Source organism: Ictalurus punctatus, chromosome 10 (assembly GCF_001660625.3).
Source record: "Ictalurus punctatus breed USDA103 chromosome 10, Coco_2.0, whole genome shotgun sequence".
Classification (NCBI taxonomy): Eukaryota; Metazoa; Chordata; class Actinopteri; order Siluriformes; family Ictaluridae; genus Ictalurus; species Ictalurus punctatus.
Genome location: NC_030425.2, coordinates 29,686,527 through 29,703,645, shown reverse-complemented (window position 1 = coordinate 29,703,645; position 17,119 = coordinate 29,686,527). Strand labels below are relative to the sequence as shown.

The 17,119-nt window shown below is 42.6% G+C and overlaps 2 protein-coding genes across 3 annotated transcripts in view; one reads left to right on the top strand and one right to left on the bottom strand.

Moving 5' to 3' along the window:
- Positions 1-8,629, top strand: part of ext2 (exostosin glycosyltransferase 2) — a 39,529-nt gene extending 30,900 nt beyond the window's left edge. Inside the window, exons 13-14 of one of the 2 annotated variants that reach the window (XM_053683316.1) lie at positions 368-450; positions 7,301-8,629. In XM_053683316.1, the coding sequence (XP_053539291.1) occupies positions 368-450; positions 7,301-7,319 (102 nt within the window). In that variant the 3' untranslated portion in view covers positions 7,320-8,629. Of the gene's footprint in view, positions 1-367; positions 451-4,229; positions 7,176-7,300 lie in introns of those variants that run through there. The other variant, XM_017478898.3, reaches the window with a different exon arrangement.
- alx4a (ALX homeobox 4a) overlaps positions 8,239-17,119 on the bottom strand; it is a 33,972-nt gene continuing 25,091 nt past the window's right edge. The window contains exon 4 of the mRNA XM_017478917.3: positions 8,239-15,127. Coding sequence (XP_017334406.1) covers positions 14,810-15,127 — 318 coding nt within the window. The 3' untranslated portion in view covers positions 8,239-14,809. The remainder of the gene's footprint in view (positions 15,128-17,119) is intronic.

Here is a 17,119-nt window from a genome sequence, read left to right as displayed (position 1 = left end):
AACGTTAAAGGTAAATATAAACAGGTGAAAGGTGCGACGTGTCGTCGTGTAATCATTAATAAACTCCGATTTGGCAAATTGCTGTGGTGTAAGAGGAATAAAACACGGGGATTTTTTAACTGTAACAGCACCACGCGTATACACACACACACACACACACACACACACACACACACACACAGTGTTTTATTCCTTTATGTCACACACGGTAGTTTTTCTTCGTCAGAACCTTTTTAAACCTCTGACAGGGTGTTTCAGAAGAATGAAGGTCATGAAAGATTAGTTATTGTTATGAGTTTATATGAAGCTAACGGTCAGATCCAGGTAAACTCCTGATCCACGCTGACCTGCCCTGCTTCCTGTGCAGGTGACGCCGCGTAAGAAGTTCAAGTGCCCCGAGTGCACCGCGATAGACGGGCTGTCGTTGGACCAGACGCACATGGTGGAGAGGTAAAGTATAAACCGGCGGTAGGACAGAGCGGAACCCTGGGAGCTCTCAGGACCTGGCATGGCTTCCGTCTGCATCTGAAACACATTCTGTATGTTCTCCCCAACAATAGCCTCATTGTGGCGCTTCACAGGAGACATGTGCATTTATCAGCCAAACACTGAGGAACTCCGTCCAATTTCAGGCTGCGTTTGCGTGTCAAGCTCGAGTCTGATCAGCACGCCGACGTTCACGCTAAACCAGAGAGCACAAAACAGCGCCTCCCGTTCCCCCTAGCTCCTTTACAGAAGAAAGAACGTACTCAAGCAGACAAATCACTACACACACACACACGTTTCTAAAAATTCTTCTATTAGTTTCTATTTCAGTTCAGGAAATACACCAAAGGCAGTTCTGCAGTCTACATTCCTTCTGTGGGAACCTTTAAATGTCTAACATAGTGTGTTCCCTGTTAGCTAACAACCCTTAAAGAGTGTACCAAGATAGCCAAATTAGCATAAACTCCTGACAGGTTCTAGATATTATGTCGAACATAACGCGCAATAATTTGTACCACACTTACCCAATGATCTTCAAGTGCTCTTTAAGTCTCCATGGGATAATTAAGGCTTTCCAGAAGGTAGTTCTTCGAAACCAGAGGAAAATATTTCGTTGTAAGTTTATACATGGAAACTCTCCTTCTTAGCTTTTTATTTTATTTTGAAAGCCAAGAACCCGTGAGTCTCCAAAGGAGCACTAAAGAACTCTCGAAGAACCGGCTAAGTGTGTGATATTGCTCATTATTTTCTTCTTGGTACTCAGAACCCGTCAGGAGTTTAACGTTTGCTACTTCGGTACTCGGCACACGTTAGAAAAAAGCCTTCTTTAAGAGTTCATTAATGGCATGTTGAATAATTAAGGGATTGTAGCTTCAAAATAGGGTTCTACTTTAAAATGTTTTAACAGGGAAGTATTTTGTTGTAATGTTCTGCAGAGAAACTTTAAGGGTTCGTGCAGCGAGACCACAAGAACGATTAAAGGTTCTAAAAAAAAAAAGTTTTTTTTAGAAGCAAAAGTTAATTGTCAGGAAGCTGAATTTAGATCTAAATTTCCGTATAGAACCATAAAAATATTTTCCTGTCGAAAAAGGTTTCAATGTAGAACGCTTTCCTGTACGCATGGGGTAAGAACCATTTGTTCTAAGGGTGTGTATATGTAACATCAAATTATTGCTCTTCTTAATATCTAGAACCTGTCAGGAGTTCTTTTAAGTGTTTGTTGGATAATTAAGGGTTCTTGGTACCCCATGCACATTTTTTTTTTTTTTTAAAGGGTTCTTTAATGGTATTTTGAATTATTAAAGGGGTTCTTTTGATAGTAAATTATTTTTTATAGGATTCTACATAGAACCCAGAGAGATAACCAAATAACTATTATAGTTTCTATGTAGAACCCTACAAGACATTGTTTTCCTATCAAAAAAGGATACCTTTTTTTTTTTTTTACAGCTAAGAACCTTAACATTAAGAACCCTGTCCTACCTGGTTAAATGTGTGATACAGATTCTGCCCATGTAGTACTCGGTACACTCTTAGAATTAAGGGTTCTCAAAGAGTTCTTTATGGATATGTTGAATAATTTATCCATAAATTATTCGTGTAATTTATTCGTGTTAGAAGGAAAAAGAAAAAAAAAGCACACAGAAACGTTATGGGTTCCTTTATAAAGACAACGGGTATGGAAAAAAGAACCCTTCATTACCATATGAAAAGAAACTTAAAGAACCCTCGAAGAACCTTATTTTCTAAGAGTGTGTGTATTAACTGGTTATGTATATGATGCAAACTCCAAATGATTGCTCATTATATTCTTCTTAATGTCTCTAACCTGTCTAGAATCTCCGTGCACTCTTAGGGAAAGGGTTCTTGAGGTTTTCGGTTTCTTGAATAATTAAGGGTTCTCAGCTTCAAAAAACAAAAAAAACAATAATAAAAATAAAAAAAGTTCTTTTAATGCTAAGAACTCTTAATTATCCGACAGATCCGTAAACAAACACTTGAAGAACCTTGTACTGCCCGGATAAGTGTGTGACACAAACTCCAGCCATCTGCTAGTCGGTACACTGTTAGGGAAAACGGGTTCTTTACGAGTTCTTTACGTTTAGGTTGAATTATTTAGGGGTCTTGGTTATTTGATAGGCTTACTTTGGAACCTTTTTGAGCGAAAATTATGCACAGGAACTTTAAGGGTTCCAGCAAGGAGCCTGAAGACCCTAAAGAGTCAGTTAATAAAAGGACAGATAGATGGTTCTCGAGGAACGGCGCGAGGCGGAGTGTCGAGGTTCGGCTGCAGAAGAATGGCGTGGCAGTGCAGATACGTAACTGCGTTAAGAAAGTTAATTGCGCTCGGTTACGTGCCACCTCTGCGTGAGTGATGGCTTTAACACTTGAAAGTGAGCCGGGAGCCCGCGCTCCGCTCCGGGCCTGAACAAGTGCGTGACCTTGGAAGTGAATAAAGAGTGTTACTAATAGAGTCTGGCTCCACAGACCATGCAGCCCTTTGACTGGAGGCTCAACCGAGATTGATGGGGTCTTTCTGGTCACGCTTCTCGCTCTGAACACGCTTCCTGCCATAAAAGCCAGGCTTTGCACCACTCCCCCAAAAAAATAAAAAATGCCAGTGCTCAAACAGTGGCTTGCATAAGTATTCACCCCCCAGCCTTTAAAATTTTCCTCATTTTGTAGTGGGAATAATTGGGATTTTATATTACAAATACCTCAAAATATTGCCAGAGGGGGAAAAATGTATATAGTTAGCAAAATTATGTACAAATTTTAAAAACTGATCTTAGGATATTATGATATCTCTTGTTTTGGTGTCGTTTGGTCCCGATTTGCGCCTCTCTCTCCATAAATTAGACTAATTTCACTGTACTTGCTAAATAATAATACCTACTGTTGTTTTAATACAAACCGAAAATGAGGAATGTTTTTTTAAAAAAAAAAACAAAGATCTATTGGTACAAAATTACACACTACAGATCATTAAAGGATCTTAGTTTCTTTTTAAACAACAACTAACGGTTCTGGGGAAAGTTTCTACATAGAGCCACACAACCCGGCATTTCCTATCAGAAAGCAGAAGCGTTGTTATGGAGGATGGGACCCCGTAATTATCCACTGGACCATTAAAGTACTTCTGTAGGTTCTTTGGTGCGTTTGTGATGGTTCTTGGGCTTTTTATTACGTCCTGAAGAGGTTCGACTAGCGCTCGAGCCCGCCTCAAAACTCGACTCTAGTGTGAATCGAGGTCGGTGTAATATCCGCGTAACGTAATCCCCTCCCCACTCGGTTGTCTTTGCTTGAACTCGGAGGCTAAAAAATACATCTGGTCAATCAGGTAAGAGTTTATTTCAGAGGTACGCGCGCAACCAATAAGCCGATAAGTTCACTGGAGTCCGTCCATAGTGTCACATGATCTTAATATAAATACACCTGTTCTTGGAAGATGCCACAAAATTTAGGAAAAGTATAAATCATTATTTAAAGAACAAAAACTTTGAGCATCTCTGAGTGCTATTAAATGAGTTATTCAAAAATGGGGAAAAGAACATGCTGTAGAGAACCTGCTGAAGTGCTTGGGCGTAACTGTGAGCATGATACTACCACCACATGCTTCACAGCAGGGACGGGTTTCCCCTCGCACATTAGGAACTGTAGATATCCCAATGCAACGTGCGACGTCTCATTAACGCACACCTGTATTATACACATAACGGTTCTTTTCTTTTCCTTCCTCTCAGGTCTGAGTGCATAAACAAATTCGCGTCAGTATTCGGCACCATGCCTCTGAAGGTCGTGGAACACCGTGCTGATCCCGTCTTATACAAGGATGACTTCCCGGAGAAGCTCAAGAGTTTTCCCAACATCGGGAGTTTATGACCGAGTCCCGCTCCTGTTCTTTACGAGACCTTCGTCTCGTAAAAAAAAAAAAAAACACATCACAGAATGCTCTAGGACTCATCGATGTCGTTTAACTTTTTAAGATAAGAGCGCATAAGGGGAATCGGCCTGTTGCTGTATCTACACGTGTCCTTTTATCGAGATGGATCACCAGGAACTTGGAAAGAAGAACCAACAACTGGAACGTCACAGAGCAGATTGTGTCTGTCGATAACACTGAAAATTCGGGTCCACTGAAAAACAATGTTTGACCTTGAGAAGCCCAAATCGTGTCTTTTTATATGTTTTTATAGAAAACGAGGGTTGGATTGGAGAGTCTCAGAGCAGAGTCAGTACATTAAACTTGCCGGAGCTCTCGGTGGTCCGAATTTACATTTCTCACGCTGAATTACTCACATTTTACTGTATTTACTGAATAATACTTACTACTATTCAATACAAACATTATACACTAGAGCTGCTATGCAAGTAAATGGAAAAAGCTCATTTTCTCTGCCGAAAGCAGGAACTGAAATCCTGTCACATTTTGGTTCCTACACTCTCAGAAACAATGAAACGTTAAGGGTTTCCCAGAACCATTAGATAGTTTATTTAAGGAGCTAAGAACGTTTAATTATCCAGTTAAACTTAACGTTTCTAGGTAGAGTCGTACAATAAATGGTTTCCTGGCAGAAAGCTTTCCAAGTAGAACTGTTTTAGACGCTAGGAACTCTTAAATTATCGAACGAACCATTTAGGAACCTTTGTAGAACCCTGTGTGTACCAAGATAGCAGTGTTAAACTCATGACAGGTTCCTGGTGTAAAGCAAATAATGAGCAGTGATTTGGAGCTTGTACTGCACACCTACCGATTTAATACGTGCGCTCTTAGGAAAAAGGGTTCTTTAAGAGTCTGTTAGCTTAGTAAAAAGTCAACTGATTTAAAACCATTAACGGTTCTTTCGTGCTGACTCTCTTTCTCCGGGACTACGTATAGAGAATGTTTAGGATGGGAAGAACCATTTATTTTCCAAGGAGCCCTTTGTTCGAAGAGTGTATGTATTACCTGAGTAAATGTGCAGCTCAAAGCCAGGGTTCTTTCATGGTATTTTAAAAAATTAACGGTTCTTTAAAATATTTTTATTGGAAATTACTTTGTTGTAGAGTTCTACATGGAAACTGAGTTCTCCCAGAGACATAACCAAAAAAAAAAAAAAGTGGTTTAAAGTTTCGATGTAGAACCCTACACGAAAATATTTTATCATCAAAAACTTTTTATGAATTTAAGAACCCAAAAATTAACCATTAAAACACTTGAAGAACTCTGTAGTGCCCGGGTAAGTGTGTGATCCAAACCCCTCCCACGTAGTACTCGGTACACTCGTAGAAAGAAAGCGCTCTTTAAGGGTTCTTTGAGGGTGCAGTATGTTGAACGGTTCAGTGTTATTCACTTTAACTACAAAAAAGGGTTCTGTGAAGCTGAAGCTTCAGATCTCCAGAGAATCTCCAAGTTATTGCTCGTTATTCGTAATATCGAGAGCTTGTCAGAGGAGTTTTAACGTTCAGCTGTTGAGGGACAAAATCGGGTTCTTTGAAGCTTCCAGCACTTTATTATAGGGGAAGCGTGTTGTAGGGTTCTACATAAAACCTTAAAGAATTCCCCCATGAGGGAAAAGCTGAAGAACCAACCCTTAAGGCTTCTAACTTTTCTGTACAGTGTAGAACATGTCCAGGTTTTACAGGTTTACAAGTTTTTTTCTTCCCAAAAAAAAAAAAAAGTCGCATTTTTTCCCAGCAGTTTCGTCAAATGTTTAGAAACTCCTCAAAACTTCAGAAATTGGAATCTAAACAAATTAAGAAACACCGTGAGGGTGTTGTCAAAGATGTATAAACACTGTCCTTGTTTTTATCAGAGATACGTTCACTTAATTTATCTAACAGTCAAGCGTTCTTAAAAGGATGTTTGGGTTTTAGACGTGAGCTACGGAACAGAGTACCCAGTAAACACAGAGGTGCCAACATTTATGGTTAACTACAGCATTTATGTAATATTTGACTTGTTCCTATGGCGATACTGGAGCTGAAAAATACGTGTTTTTTTTTTTGTTTGTTTTGTTTTTTTACTAAAGCAGAAAGAAACGAAATAAAATTCACCTGGAGTCGTGAACAGTCGAATTCACCGAAGGGGAAAGGACGCAGACGTGTACGATGCGTCTTTTCTTTTGTTCTTGTTGTCTTTTTGTCCTTCACTACAGCCCGACTTTACCTACGTTTTGCCCCAGTCTCGTGAGCCAATCGTAAACGATTAGACCACTGACTCTTTGACGTGTATACAAATGGAGTAGATGGTAATTATTACCCAGCGTTCACACGCGTACGATTTTTTTCCGCCACGGTTCTTTCTCGGATATACGTTTTTGTGGTAAAATACCAAGATTTTCACGTTCGCCATCAATCCCGGCAGCTCCGTAAATACCGCGGTCTTTAGTCAGTAGTAGCGTTGCGCGTTCATGATTGTAATATATCAGTCTGTGTGAATTTTAATTTTAATTTTTAAATATTTTTAACCAGTGAGTAGAATAAATCACGCATCGAGTCGTGTGTCTGTGCTGACATTTATGAATATTCCCCGGTAACAAAAAGTTGACAAAACTTACAGTTAACAGTTTCATCTAAATGTACATTTTTTGCTGTTTATTTGAAAGATTCTGGCTGTGTGTACATTCTCTCTCTCTCTCTCTCTCTCTCTCTCTCTCTCTCTCTCTCTCTCTCTCTCTCTCTCTTTTTTAAATAAAGAATTAACGTTACATTTTTGGCCTTTTTTATGTTTCAAGCAACTTCTTTTCTAAAGCATGCCTATGTGACATTGTGAAGTTAAAACTAAGCAGTGGTGTGTGTGTGTGTGTGTGTTTTTATGGTTTCTGTTGTCTAGGGATGGAGCAGATGTCTGAGCTCTGTGAATGATTTAAGTGCAGGAGCCTGCATGTCTGAGATAAATGCATTTCATCTCTATGGGGAGTGAACTTGTGAAGAGAAATGTATTCCTGCTCGGCCTGTTCCCTGACAGAGAAAGAGAAAATCTGGTAAGGAGGAGGTTTTCAGCAACGACTCGGGTATTGGAAATGTCAGCGGATGACCAATTACGTAGCGAGAGCCAGATTGTCTGCAGCTCTTTTGCTTTATGAAGTGTCTGTTATTTAGTCCAAGCGAGCGTCTCTGGGAGTGTTGCAATCGCTCCGAGTTTAAACGGGTCTACTTTATGAGAAGTGTGTGTGTGTGTGTGTGTGTGTGTGAGCGAAATAGAGAACACACCGAGGCAAGCGTTCTCAGTTCTCCGAAGCGCTTCTCATCGTTTCTATAGTAACAATTCGTCCGCAGGGACTATATATATATATATATATATATATACATACAGAATAATAAACCAATAAAAAACGTTCTTCTTGTTGATATTTTGTAAGGCGATGCTTGTTTAATGTTTGTAGAAGGAGTCTCCGGTGTCGGGTAAAGCTGTAGCGTTAAGTTTTCGGTTTCTGTGTAACATGACAAGTCTTACTAACTCAAGAAAGATTTAAAGAGAGAGAGGTGAAGGAACTACTGTTTATAGCTGCTATAACAGGCACTAATTAACATCGTGTAACTATAAACGGATAAAAATTGCGATCGGTGGCAAATCGCTGCCGTATAAGTGAAATAAAACGCATCAGGATGTTCTGTTCATCAGCTTCACCACGTGGCTGCGTCACACCGGACTGTCGTTGATTGTTTTCCTGTAACAGCACCATGCAGAGTGTTTTACTCCTTTAAGCACTTCTCTAGTGGCCCGAGGAGGGAGGAGGAAGAGCACGACCAGACAAAGCAAAAGGTGAGTCAATGTTAAGGTTTTTATTGATCAGTATCTAAAGGGGAAAAAAAAAACCAAGCGCACACACACTAACACTAACACACACATGGATTCTCTCTCTCACACACACACACACACATATTCAAAGCCTGAAATAAAAGCAGCAGAGCTCCTTCCTCTACAGTACGTGGGTTAGAATGTAATGTTCTTTTCCCCGTTGCTGGAATACGGTCAAACCCACGCTGCTTCTTCTCTCCACTGGTACTCCATTAGTCCAATTTATTAGAGAATGGAAGAGGAATGATGGTGCTTTGAGAATGCATGCGATTTCACAAGCCAAGATCTTAAAATAGTCTGTTGAGTGGGAATTGTCCTGGGGCAAAAAAAAAATAATAAAGGCTCACATAAAACCAGTGGGAGCCTTGGACGGTTTTTCAGAAAGGCTGTGATTTGTAGCTGAGTCATGCGTAATTACTGTTGTGTAAGACGAGTTTGGGACAGTGTGTGTGGGGGGGGGGATCAATTAGACCAAATGTTGGAGCTTGATTATATACCGCTTATTAGTGATATCAAACCCAGGTCAGTTACTATGAGCAAAGCTTTTGTAAGTGCAATAACTTACTGTTGTAAATCTCACACACACACACACACACACACACACACACAATACATATATATGTTTATATATATATGTATGTAGAATATCAACAAGCCTGGAAGTAAATAATTAATTAGAACGCCGTACATTTAGCTCGAAGCTTTGGGAGGAGAAAAGAAAATGAAAAATGTATCACACCGGGGAGGGGTGGGGTGGGGGGGGGGGGGGGCGTAGAGAGAGAGAGAAAAAAATCACATTTAAATCCTAAAATCCAAACACAAACCCCAACCTCACACACGAAATAATATTAAATTCCTCGCAAGGATAATTACAACAAATTAATTACATTTTCAATTCTTAAACAGCAAAAAAAAAAAATTAACGCACAGAAAATTGTACATGCCCGCACACGCTCACACACAAAAGCATTATATTATTATTCTAGAACTCGGATATGCCTTCTTCAGTAGTATTAGAAGTGACAAGGGACGATGTAGAGATGGACTTCTTTCATGTTTTTTCTTTTTTGTTTATTTTGTTTGCACGAATCACGCTGCTACCAGTTTGAGTTTCATGCTTGGTAGAACCTGTAGGTTTTTTTTTGTTTGTTTTTTTGTGTAAAGAAACCAAAATTATCCCACGACTATTTTAGTGACCTGAGTTCTGAGCTGTGAGCTGAGATAGCCGCCTAAAGCCAATCGTAAAATAACCCGCCCAACGAGAACCGGCATCTCGGTGCTGTCACACAATCCCGATCCGCAGTTGTCCGGGTGATAATTAAGGAAACTTGACGAATGTCCGCGAGTCGATGGTTTAAACCGGGAGAGAGCGAGTCGAGTCGTGCAGCGTGCGACTTTGTGAAAGAGGAGCCTTGACAGCTGAGCACGAGCATGAGCGAGGCATGTTTGTTTTGCATTTGCTCGTCACACAGCTGTGCGTTCTGTCCTTTCTCAGAACGCCGGAACGTGAAACCGTCGTTTTCGCCCTCTGAGTAACCCAAGAGCGACAAAACCGGTGTTCTACGCCGTACAGGGACGCTAAGAGGGCTCGAGAGAAGTGCAAGCTCTCAGGAACATCTATATGCTCATGTTTAAATGCAGAAAAGAAACTGGATCCGGTGATGGAACCGGATTTAAGCCTTTTTTGAAAGCTAAGAACCCAGCTAGACTCTTAAAGAACCCTTTTGTACCAAGCTTAAATTTAGTTCAGAAAACCTTGTGTCATCATACTACACTCTGAGAAAATCTAGAACCCTTCTAGGTTCTGTATAGAACCCTACAACAGAAGAGGGTCCAAGCAGAATCTTTCAGGAAGATGAAAACCCTTGAAGACCCCAATTTTCTAAGATTGTACCAAGCACCAAGAAGCTACATGGTAAAGCTCTGCCAGATTCTAGGTAACAAATAATGAGCAGGAAAAAAGGGTTCTTTATGGGTTCTTTAAGGGGTCATTGGATAATTACAGGTTGTTAGCATGCAAAAAAGGGTTACACGTGGAACCCTCTTTTAGAAGCTAAGAACACTTCAAGAATTGACGAACTTGACTTTTATTTCAGAACACCTGTACAAACCTGGCCAGGGTGTCCTTTCGAAACCTTCTTGGTTCTAAGGAGTATTTCCCTCTCAGAACAGGTTCCAAGCAGAACCTTTCAGAGAGCCGAGAAGCCTTGAAGAACCCATTTTGAAGAACCCTTGAAGAACCCCCCAAAAAAAAAGAGCAAGTAAAAAGGGTTCTTCAAGGGGCCACTGGGTAACTACGGGTTCTTAACTTGCACTTAATTTTCCGATGACCCCTTAAGGATCTCTACAAGAACCCTTTTCTCTAAAATAGTACCAGGTGTCAAGCTTGAACCTTATTTCAGAAAACCTGTACAAACCCTGGACATCACGTCCTCATACTGATTCACTCTTAGGAAATTTAGAGAGCTGCTAGGTTCTGCGTAGCGTTTCCCTATCAGAACGGGTTCCAAGCAGTACCTTTCAGGAAGCCAAGAACCCTTGGAGAACCCTTTTTTTCTATGAGCGTACCGAGTACCAAGCTGAATTGTAAACCTCTGACAGGTTCCACGTATGAAAACGAAAATAACGAGCAAACGTTTGAAGTTTGTAGCGGACGCCGCTTACCAAGTTGATACGTAAAAGGGTTCTCCAAGCGTCCGTTAGATAATCGTGGGTTCTTCGTCGCGTAATTCTTTCATTACAGCTCGTTAAATCAAGAGAGTATTCGGCGAAGACGCCAACACGAGGAAAACTTCACGAGTCTGCAAAATCATGGACCTTTGAAATGATGAATTTCACCACATTTCATGCGTTTTGTAAAATACGTACGACACTCATGCACACGTCATTAACGTCTGTTTCTGTTGTCATGGCAACACACCCAGTACGTGAAAGCAAGAAAAAATACTGCAGGAGAATCAACGCTGGTTTCCTAAACATGAACCTGCCTTCTGTACCAGATCCTCTGCTGCAGCCAATCACGTACAGCCGTTCAAATTCAGTTCTTTAGGCGACGGCATCGAGCAAGGAACGAGTTCTCACACAAGTTCGACGATTGCTCGTTTTATTCGCCTTCTCCGGTCTGATCAGTGAACCCATGACATGGCTTGTCCGAAAAAATAAAAATCCGGATGACTGAAGCAGCGTTTAAACGCCGGCGTGAAACAAAACAACTAAATTCATGTTTTATTCATAGCTATGAGCTAATCGCTAATGGTTAAGCTAACGATTAAAAGGCCGCTGTTAGTCGCTCGTCTGAAATTTCATAACGAGTGTGCTTCCTTTTCTCCCCTCCTCTTCGACTGTTTTAGTGTCCTCTACTCAATCCTTTGACCTGTCGAAGTGTTGAACACCGGCGTCAGACGCTCATCTCCAGTTATGAGCGCGATAAAACCTCTTTGCGTCCGAAAACGAGGAATTCCGTAAAGCCTCCCAGTAAGATGACACGAACGCGGTTCTGGTTTATAAACCGGAAACGGCCTGTCTAAACACGTATCGGGTTCTTCCGCAAATTTAGAACAGATTTGTTTCTATCTGATCTATATCTGGAATCCGGAAGGAAGAAAGAAAGAACGAACGAGACCCAGAAATGCTGTAAAGCAAATCACGATGGAACGCCGACCGCTTTTAACTCGCGTCGAGTAAAACGTCCGGCGATAAAGGAAAGTCAAACGTCCACGATGAGTGTCAGGGTGTCGGACTCGAGTGTGGAATGCTGGGCATTTTCTGAGGGACCGCTGCCAAAAAAATCATGCAGCGAAGATCAAACCCGAGCATGCATTTAAATGTCTCTGCGCATCGTATTCGAACCGGCCGTCTCTGGAAGATCATATACCCGGATAACGCACCGAGGTCTCGGCTAAATCGGCAAAATTCATTCTTTAGTCAGTATTTGGGAAATCTGGCACGGACAGCGGGGTGTAGTTTACTGTTATATTGTAGCTTGAGGGTTTTTTTTTCTGCCTAACGTCCCGAATCGCTGCAGGATTACTCTTCGTCCACGATCTCTCCGGAAATCTTGCCTCGCTACAAGGTGACCGTCGCTAGATGGTGTTTGACGTTATTGTTATTGCCATATAAAGCATGTAGAAAACCCTGACCGAGCTTTCAGACGCACTGTATTGTCACTTCAGGTTAAATATCTTGCCCTGAGTCTCTCTGGGAGAGAAAATAAACGTGGATTGAGATGTAGAGGGTAATATATTTCAACAAATCCATCAACTTGCTTAAGTCTCACCTGGGAGCTCTTAGAACGGGAAAATGGCTTTAGCTCTTTCTTGTGTGTGTGTGTGTGTGTGTGTGTGTGTGTGTGTGTGTGTGTGTGTGTGTGTGTGAGAGAGAGAGAGATTGTTAACTCTGCACAGAAGGGGAATACATTACATGTGTTTTTTTTTAAGATGCAGCGTTTTCTCTGTGTTTCAAATGTCGAAATTGATCAGAAACCAGACGTGTAAGGAAGCCCTCGCTCGATGTGATGAAGGTTTGCATGACGCTTTTTTTTTTTTTTTAAAGCTCTTTCCACAGGACCGCGCGGTACGACTTGGCAAATTACCCATAATCCTCCATGTTGCTGCAATTTCCATGGCTATGAGGTGTACCCGGGCTGTATTTGGTCACATGCTGACGCAGGTACCACGCAAGCCGAGCTAGGAGATGTGGGCGGGACTAGAAGCAGCGTGCAGATCGGTCGAAAAATCGTCCTAATTTTAAAAAGTCGGCTCGTGTAGCGTCTCCCAGTCTTCTCAAAAATCACTGTCTGCTGGATTTATTTACGATTGTATTTTTCAGACGGTCCCGTCAGGATTTTCTGCGATCGCAGAAATGAACGCAGCATCGACCGAACCCCACGTGACGTCGTCACCAACACGCGTTCAGCCAAAGCCCTCTTCGATTCACGTGCGTCGAGCATGCGTACAGCTGAAAGGTCTCATTTACCCATGAACATCACGGCGGAAGAGCACGCACAGCTATTTATTGCGATTTCGACAATTCGAGTAGTTTTCTGCAAAAAAAAAAAGTCACACAACAAATTTTGAAAAGCGCCACAGCAAAACCAGGCATTTATGGCCCGCAACGATCACGGAAAAACTTTGCGAAATCCCGTACGGACCGAATCCGATTAGATTGAACTCGCCTTAATCGTTCTCCAGGTCAGATTATACGATGTGATGATCGTCTAACGATAAGGACAGCGTCTGCGTACGAGGCCGCTCAGGCCTTCAGTCAGCGTGATGGGGAAATCAGCTGGTGCAGAAAAGGGGTGCGCTTAAACGTACGCTCTTGGAACCGCGCTTGAGGTAAATAAGGAGATCGTCCTTTCTGTCCGTTAGCACGGTGTTGTTTACGTCTCTCCATCGCCGCTACCGTATTTGTTGCCGAGTTTGCAATCTTGCTACGTCTTTGGTCGAATTGCTAAATCTGCCACTGATACCGCGAGCTCGTCAAATTCTGCGTTCTTACGGCGCCGATCTCGGTTCTTCTGACATTTTCCGTTGGCTTGAAAGTCATAAAGTGTGAACCGGTTTTCGTCCACACCTTCCCGTAAAGTGTCTCGGGCTCCTTAGGGTCCTGCACGTCCAGGGTCAGTCTTTCACCATCGCACGCTGCGTACGAACGCTTCCTGCTCCGCGTGGCCGCACCGCCTGACGAACACAGCGCTATTAGATGTAAGAAGATATTCTTCAGTGCAGTGTAGAATGATTTAGACTAGTCGTGAGCATAAAGTCGTCATTTTGCTCAAATGGAAAGGAAAGTTACGTTTCTTTTTTTTTTTTCTTTATATGCAGATTAAGTATGTAAATGTTTTTGACTTTCACCAAGAAAGTCCAGATTTGGACTTTCGGGTAAAGATGCGTCTATGACCGGGGCGTCCGATCTTATCCGCAAAGGGCCGGTGTGGGTTCGGGTTTTCATTCCGATCCGTTCCGAGCAGGAGCCACGCCCGAGTCCACCTGCTTTCAGGTGTGCCTCTGCTCGGTTGGATTGAAAACCTGCACCCGCACCGGCCCTTTCCGGATAAGATCGGACACCACTGGTCTGTGAAGTAGTGAAATTGTTCGTATTCTCAGGCCTGTTTCTGTATAGTTACTCGTTACAGCTAGGACCTACAGGTTCGTCTGATAAGTGCAGGGGTTGCTTTTATTTTAATTCGATTTATTCTTAGCAAGTTTTATCCCAGGAACTACCAATCCTTAACCACAGCTCACTTTGGTTATTTCTCATTTCCCAGATCTCAGATTATTCTCTTCCTAAAGAGGATTTCCTTCACAGGGTTTTATTTTAATTTTTAATAATAATAATATCAGTTTTCTGTTCTCCGAGTCAGTCCACTCCCTCACCGTCTTTGTCCTTCGCCACACGTGGCATCGTGGTTGCTCTGGTATTCACCCATGCTCGTGGTTTTTTTTTTTGACTTTTTTTTTTTTGTCCTCTTCACCGTCTCGTTCTCTCACTGCGTTGTTAAAGAACACCACGAGCGACGGTGCCGGTGCGTCTGGGCGATCATGTGGCCCAGGAGATGGCTGCACTGTGTTCCTTGGCTTTCATGCGCAGAGCAGCAATGCTGGACGACTTCCGGTCAGGGTCCATGTTCAGATCGTATCCGTTGATGCCACCGCTCATGCCTGGACTCCCGAACAGACTGCCCATGTGGCTTTGTCCCATGTGACCTCCGGGACTGGGCACGCCCAGGAAGTCGGACACTCCGCTCGCAGCGTGGGGGTGAGGGGTCATGCAGGAAGTCACCGAGTCGCACGGAACGACGCAGCCTGGCACCGGAGACGCTGCGCTGCTGCCTCCGATCCATGAGGGGTTCTGGATCTGTGATGCAACGGAAAGGAAACACACGCCTGTTAGTCTTATTATTACATCTCTGCAATCGATAGGCGACTCATTCAGACGCAAGCAGTTTAAATAGTACAGGAAATGGTTTTTAAATACCTCTAAACAGTACTTTTCAAACCATTTAAAATAATACACAATTTCATACGGCTGTAATACTAATGAAATGACCAACATAAGGTCCCAGGAACATCTCTACAGCTTTATCCTCATTTCTGATGCCACCAGATATACATATTCGTAAATATGCAAATAAGGAAACGCCCCCAGATCCTCATGCCACCCAAATGAATATCACGAACATCCGCTGAACTTAACTAGCTCTAATTAGTGCCACGAGTGGTATTCCAGGATTAATCTCCGTTTACCTCACCCAAACCTGTCAAAATATATGTTACCATGACAACCACATTGGCTAAGTTAGCTAGCTTGTTAGCTAAATTCACCCCGATTTATATACAATTTCTATACGGAAGCACAGAGAAAGTCTCTCATTTTAAGACTAAAAACTTGGAACTTTTATTGAAAAAAAAATGCAACCCAAACCCTGATCTGTATAATCGGAGGAGTGTGTCTTTTAAACTTCACGGTTCTGAGTTCATCCTGAGTCTGATGCTGGTTTGTGATCGTACTGCGGTAGACAAACGTTTTTTGCACAAGGGTATAAGTACGTTCGTATAAGAGTTTATATATAAATAATATCTACGTTTTCAAAACATTCTCGTCATTCTAACACGAGTCCATGTAGAGACGTTTCCTAAACATTCTGGTGAAACGAACGTAGAGCAGTTCTCACCAACCCTCATCATCTCCAACCGGGATCTAACACCTGTTTTCGCTGATCAAGAACTTCTAAAGGCTCCTAGTGATTAGATGATCAGGTGGGCACCGTTACGGTTGGAGCTAAAGTCTTCAGGAAGGTCGATCTCCAGGAACCGGGCTGGTGTCCCCTGACGAACAGGAAGTGGGCTGCCAATAGGGGGCAGTATCAATCTGTGACCATACTAGACCACTAGAACTCTGCCTACAGTTTTTCCAGCTTGCTAGCATAACCAGCGCTAAATCGTATAAAGGTTCCAGCTAGTAAACATGATGTCATCATGACAACTCCCGAACACACGGAAGGCCGTGCGTGGAAACGGATTTCTTGTCATTTCTGCGATATAAATGGGAATGCATTTGAGTAACTGAAATTCGAATGCGATTTATCTGACAGCTGTAGACTTTTAGAAACAAGTTCAAATCAAGGCTCTCGAAGGGTTCTTTGGTTTTATGTAGAACTCTACAGGAAAGTGTGTCTTTAACAGGAAGTGGAAACACTACGAAGAGCACTACGAGTGCAGTGCGTACAACATGCTTTAGTTCTGGCATTCCTTTGTTTCCAAAAACTTGCGCACGTCGTCAAAACTCTCGTCTCAGCCGTGACGCCGGGTCCCAGGGGTGCTTTTTAAAATAAAAAAAGAGAGATTTATCAGGCACTTTGAGGTTCTCAGCCTCACTCAGAAGAGGAATGTCTGTCTGTGCTTCTCTTCAACACCTAGCGTGACTCTGTGGATCTGTCTTTTCTGCTGAGAGGAGGAGCGTGGAGGGAAGTGAAAGGGCAGCGCTCTGTGTGTGTGTGTGTGTGTGTGTGTGTGTGTGTGTTGAAGCGAGGGGATCTGAGGGAGGGCTGCCTCGGAGAGAGATGAAAGCCCTCTCAGGGAGATGCCCCAGATGTGCGTCGAGCTGCATTCCACAGCTGCAGGCCTGCTCCCTGAAGAGCCTCCTCTGCTCTCCCACTCTCCTGCAGATTCACAATAAATCCGGGGGAATCTCTCGCTCTCTCGTGAGGGCGTGTCTCGCTCCGCCGCGGCCTCCGATCCCGACCCGACTCCTGGGACACGAAAAACCTCGAGATTTTCTCCGATCCCACGCGGTGTTTACGACACACAGACCCGCTGTCATTATTTACTCTGTATTTATACGACAGCG